Source organism: Eschrichtius robustus, chromosome 15 (assembly GCF_028021215.1).
Source record: "Eschrichtius robustus isolate mEscRob2 chromosome 15, mEscRob2.pri, whole genome shotgun sequence".
Classification (NCBI taxonomy): Eukaryota; Metazoa; Chordata; class Mammalia; order Artiodactyla; family Eschrichtiidae; genus Eschrichtius; species Eschrichtius robustus.
Genome location: NC_090838.1, coordinates 83,018,393 through 83,024,392, shown reverse-complemented (window position 1 = coordinate 83,024,392; position 6,000 = coordinate 83,018,393). Strand labels below are relative to the sequence as shown.

Genomic DNA, 6,000 nt, shown 5'->3' with positions numbered 1-6,000 from the left:
AACACCCCATGCATCGCCCAAAGTCAGCAGCCTATTGCCTGCGCACATGCAACTGTTTTGCAAATGTGTATACATACTGTTGTCATTAATAAACACAAATTATAGAGTTTTAAATGTTTGTGCTGCTTCATTGATTCTTCTTCTTTAGAGACTCCCAGTATATTTGGATCTCCTTTGCTCATCTTTTATCTTTACCACCTTCTTGCAAGGTGTAAATTTACTTTTGTTGGATTATCTTCATTACTCTTTCTTACCGTTTATTTCCCTGTTCTTTCTATGGTGTCTATACTCTCTTGTATTCCTTTTATTTCTGAAATGATTTTTTTTCTTTTACTAATTTTTTCCTGTGTCTGTCAAGGTCATTGTTTAGTAACCAAGTCTGGCTCAAATTTGATGCTCAATGAATATTTTTGACTAAAAAATACAATTACTTTTTCTTTACTGCATTATATTTTATTTTTCTTGGAATTAATTGTTGTCTTTTTCAGCTGCATAGTTGTCTGGCCATTTTATTTCAGAGTTCTTTTTCCACTTTATGCTCTTTTCTTAAAGCTTTAATTGCTTTCTTGATATCTTGCAGCCTTGTTTGAAGAGTCAGATGAGAGTTTTCATCTGTTTTGTGTTTGCATTTTTCTGGTGTCTTGTCCAAGTATTTTAGTCCAATTTTCTTTTGTAACACTTTGTGTGGCTAGATCATATTCTCCTCCTCCTTTCCAAAGTTTAAATGAAATGTGGTGACCTGAACTACTGTGAACACATTTTTGTGGAGAGGGAATGGCCTAGGGTACCTTTCCCAGCATCATGGCTTGAGGGCTCCCTCTTGTTACAGTGAAGGACTCAAAATATGGCTACTTCTCTGCCTTTCAGAGCTAAGCTCGGTTCAGAAAAGTGTTTCTGCTCTATTTCCTACAGGCCTACGGGTCTTGCTTGGCAAGGTGGTATTCTCACCTCAGATGTATTTTGCTGTTGCAGAATTTTCCGGGTTCTTCACCTGGGACCTTCCCCTGCTCCCTACTATTGGTACCTTCCCTTTCCCTTAGCCCCGGTGTTACTTCCCTGATCTATTAGGTTTCTTAGCCTAGCAGTTTTCTTTTCAGGTAAGGCTTTGTCTTTCTGGAAGGAAATATTTGCTGGATATTTCTGAAATCCTCAGTGCTAGATGACCATGATACTATTTGGTCTCTCAGTACTCCTGTTGCTGGCTTTGCGCTCACCAACTCAGAGCCTCTGATGACTTCTCCCAGTTTTCAGCTTTTCTCAGACCTATTAGTCCTGTTTGGTACAAATAAAAGCAAAATAATACCAGAGATAAATGATGGTTTGGGTCAGGGTGGTGGCAATGAAGATGGGGAGAATTGGACAATAGGAGAGAGAATTTCGTGATATAACCAGGAGGAATCACTGATGGCTGTGATGTAGGAGAGAGTCAAGTGTGATTTTAGTGATTTTGGGCTGGAACAATCAAGGTGGTGTTGTTATTTGCAGAGATGAGGAAGACTGAGGGAAGAATGACTGGTGACGAGGGATGTAAGTGCCCTTTTGGTGTTCTAGGTGGAAATAACAACAAATGCAGTTGGTTATGAGTCTAGAACTCGGGGGGAAAATCTAGTCTAGAAAGAGAAATTTAGAGGTCATCAACTGTCTTAGTCAGTTTGGGCTGCTGTAACACGTTACCATAGACTGGGTGGCTCAGCTAGCTCTCTGACCTCTTCTTATAAGGGCACTAAGCCCATTCATGAGGGCTCCACCCTCATGACCTAATTACTTCCCAAAGGTAGGGAGGTACCTGCTCCATATACCATTACACTGGGGATTAGATGTCAACATATGAATCTGGGGGATGACACATTCAGTCCACAAATCAACATACAGGTAAATTTAAAGCCATGAGCCTGGATGAGATCACTTAGGACGTGCGATTAGAAAGAGTGGTGGTCTAGGATTGGCTCCTGATGCAATATACCTGATGCATTCAGAGGCGGGTGGAAGAGGAACCAGTAAATGCGACCATAAGGAGCAGCAGCTATGGAGGTAGGGAAAATCAGGAGAATGTGGTGCTATGGAAGCTGAGAGAGGAATGTCTCAAGGAAGAGGGACTGATTAACCAAATGGAAGCTGCTGAGAGGCTGGATTTGACCACATGGAAGTCATTGGAGACTTCGATCAGAGCAGCCTCAGAGGAATGGTAGGAACAGAAACTAGAATAGGTGGAGGGGAGAATGAGAGGTGTGAGTATAGACAGCTGTTGTAGACAAGTTTGATGTGAAAGAGAAAGGAGACAGCTGAAAGAGGATGTAGGGTGTCAAGGGAGTTTTGTTTTTTTGTTTGTTTGCTTTGTTTTTTGAAGAGGGGAAACAGAAGCTTGTTTGCATATAAAGGAATAATCCAGTAGAGGAGAGATTCAAGGTGCAGGAGAGAGATGAAGTCCTTGAAAAGGTAAAAGGGTGTAGGATTCAGTGCATGAGGGGAGGGATTTGTCTTTATTAAGAGCAGGGACACTATTATTGTAGAGAAGACAGAGAACAGAACACTTGAGGGAAGCTTATAGATCCAGTGGTAGGACAGTGAATAAGTCCCCCTCTGAAGGCTTCTGTTTTTCTCACTGGAGTGTGAGGTGAGGTCATCAGCTGAGAGAAAGGGGGCCCTGTATGGCAGGTACCAGGGAGGGGAAGGTTTGAGGAGAGAGGGGAGACGATAAGACATCTCTGAGGGTGGGAAATTTACTAGGGAAACCTGATGGGTTGGAGGTTTGTGGTCATTAGTTTAAAATAAAATGGGTCACCTACCCTCTCTCCCTCCTCCCCTTCCTTCCTTTTTTTTATGTATTTTATTTATTTTTATTTATTTATTTATTTATTGGCTGCATTGGGTCTTTGTTGCTGCGCACAGGCTTTCTCTAGTTGCAGTGAGCAGGGGCTACTCTTCGTTGCGGTGTGTGGGCTTCTCATTGCGGTGGCTTCTCTTGTTGCAGAGCATGGGCTCTAGGCGCACAAGCTTCAGTAGCTGTGGCACACGGGCTCAGTAGTTGTGGCTCACGGGCGCTAGAGCACAGGCTCAGTAGTTGCGGCGCACAGGCTTAGTTGCTCCGTGGCATGTGGGATCTTCCCCGGACCAGGGCTTGAACCTGTGTCCCCTGCATTGGCAGGCGGGTTCTCAACCACTCCACCACCAGGGAAGCCCTCCTTCCTTTCTTCTTTGCTATTTGGGACCCACTGAGGTAGGAGGCTAGGCAAGGTGGGGACCCAGAGAGGGGTCAGAGCTTAGTAAGGCAGCAGCTTAGCAAGGGTGGGGAGACTGGTTACATGCAGAGGGTTGAGTAGGGGAAGGGAATATATACAATTAAAAATAATTTAAGCAAAATAATTTTAAAGTTAATAGTACAATAAACATGTAAGCACAACATTGTAGAATGCAAAGAGTATTTTCATATCACAGCATTTTGTTGTTATCCAAGGCATTTTAGAGGCCAGTCCTCCTAGGTATATTTGATAATGAGGAAAATAAAGTGAATTCCCCAAAGTCACATAACAATTTGATGGCATAGTTGAGTCTAGAATCCTGGGATTCAGATTCCCAGGTCACCACTCTTTCTACAACAAAATAGCAGTGCTCAAACACTTGATATGCTTATCGTAAAAAAGGGGATTATCAGAATGAAAACACTGGTCAGGAAAGAATATTCCAATGGTTTTGTTTTTTGTTTTTTGTTTTTTTTGCCACATCACGCACCATGGGGGATCTTAGTTCCCTGACCAGAGATGGAACCTGTGCCCCCTGCAGTGGAAGCTCGGATTCTTAACCACGGGTCTGCCAGGGAAGTCCCTCTAATGGCATTTTCTTATAAATTTCCCAATTTCAACTATTTGGAAAAATTGTGGTCGTTCAGATTTCTGCCCTAAAAAGTGGGTTGATATATGCTCAGTTATTGCTCTTCCAGAAGAAAATCTTCATCGATTAGGAACACATCACTGTGTGTTCAAAAATGTAGAAATCAGAAAACAAAACAAATTGTAGAAATTAGAACTTTATTATATTATAAACATTTCCAGAATATAAACTGATTTTGTATCAAGACTTCTTGAAACGTTTAAAACTGTATGTAACTTAAGCTTATTATAATGTATGTCATTTTCCACTTTCCAATCTAGAAAATATACTGCAAGTTAGATCTAACGAAGGAAAAAAAAAATCAATCTAAACTGCTTCACAGAGAAAATTAATATAAAAACACCCACCCCAAACTAAAACCCAATCAAGAAATAGACTCTGTAAGGCCTATTAATCCTCCAATTTAAAATAAATGACCTCCCAAGGGAAAAATATTTCCACCATCACAGCAATTTGATGAATAAAAGCAGAGCCATCCTCATTAAGGGAAATTACATTATGTATAAGAAAAATGTAGTAATGATTTTAGAAGAGAGGAAAAGTAATTTCCATGTTGGAGAGCAAGTACACTAAATGTTTTCTGTGCACTTAGCCTTTGTACCTGTTCACATGAAAAAAGCGATATGAACATGGACATCGTAAAACCAAGCTCCTCAACTATTTTTTCAGTTTAACCTCAGGAGAACCAATGCAAGAGCTTCAAAATCCAAGGATAGCCTGGTCCCAAAGCATATCCTCTTCTGTCCTTTCTTTCCCTTGTTCCTTTTTCTCTTTTCTACGCTTACGTTCCTCTTTCTTAGAGGCTACATCTCGGCTTTTCTTGCCTTTTCGGTTCTTAAGCTTTTCTGTACTGACTCTGACTGTTTCCACCTCTGTTTTGTTTCTTTGGATGCTCTTGTGTTTGTCTAAATCTATTTCCTCATAAGCTTTCTTCCTCTTATGCTTGGGCCGCTCCTCTCCTGGTTTTTCCCGGCCTTCCTCTGGGTGTCTTTTTCTCTTCTGGTGTATCTGTTTATAACTAGCTTGATGGGCACTGGTACTGTTTTCTAAGGAGAGGTGCCTGTAAACTCCAGATTCTACACTGTATGAGCTACAGCTATACTCTTGTTGACTAAAGTTCAGGGCTACTGGTTTTCCTGAGAAACAGTCCCTGGTGAATTGACAGTAGCTCAGGGAGTCTAGTCTCAGCCTGCTGTCATGAGCTGGTAGCCACTGAGGTAACCACTTCTCCACTGCTGGTGAAATATTGCATGGTCTTCGGTAGGTCTGGATGGGTTCATAAGGGAGGCTTTGATCAAACATTCTACACCTGGGTCTAAAATTAACCTCTTCTTTGTATCCACAGGTTTCCAAATAATCCTCTCTCCTCTTTCTGAAACAAGTCTTTGGCTCTAAGCCTCTGGCTTTCTGCAGTTTGATGTAATCTTCAAGTTCATCTCGAAAAGAGTCAGATGTCTTCTTTGAATGCTTCATTAGGTTGACAAGGGATTCTCTGTAGAGAAGATGGGAGAAAATTCTTCTTACTATATTATTTTATGCTGAATATTTCCTTTACTCTTGAAAAGAGTCTCAAAAAACAAAATAAAGAAGCCCAAACAAATTAAAACCTACTTTGGCATGAAAGTTAAACATCATGACATTAAATGCCAAAAAGGAGCATCAGAAAGGTCAAATATTGTCTAGGCCACTCACAAATAATTTTATCTTTCTCAGAAGTGGGATGAAGAAGGTAGAAAGGAGCTGACATATAGAATTCTTTTGTAGGGCTAAAAACGTAAGGAATGTAGGGATACATTCATGTAACCCTACGTGAATGTAGGGATTAACGACTTACACATCCATGGTGACTGGCCTGATCTGAATGTTCAAACAATTTCTAAAGTTCAGATTAGTCAATTTTTTGTATACTGTTGTCTAAGAAAAGTAATAAACCATAGAGAAGTAATTTGATCTTTAAAATCTTCTGTTCACTCAAACAAAATAAAATGAACACATATACTCACCTGACTAGAGTATTGTAAGACTTAATAATAAAAGGATGTTTGTAAAATGGTTTGGGAATGCTGGAAATTAGAAATTCAGCTATGAGACAAAACTAATCGTAGGTATAGG

The 6,000-nt window shown here is 40.5% G+C and overlaps 1 protein-coding gene across 1 annotated transcript; it reads right to left on the bottom strand.

Annotated features, from left to right (window-relative positions):
- Positions 1–4,394: 4,394 nt before the first annotated feature.
- On the bottom strand, positions 4,395–5,376 carry LOC137777265 (lysine-rich coiled-coil protein 1-like). Its single transcript, XM_068564028.1, has one exon. It carries the CDS (start codon positions 5,359–5,361, stop codon positions 4,588–4,590), a length of 774 nt encoding a protein of 257 aa, XP_068420129.1. The 5' UTR covers positions 5,362–5,376; the 3' UTR covers positions 4,395–4,587.
- Positions 5,377–6,000: the final 624 nt, after the last annotated feature.

Bases quoted from the DNA above. Each gene is read 5' to 3' on its own strand.
- LOC137777265 (XM_068564028.1), bottom strand. From the start codon at position 5,361: ATGAAGCATTCAAAGAAGACATCTGACTCTTTTCGAGATGAACTTGAA.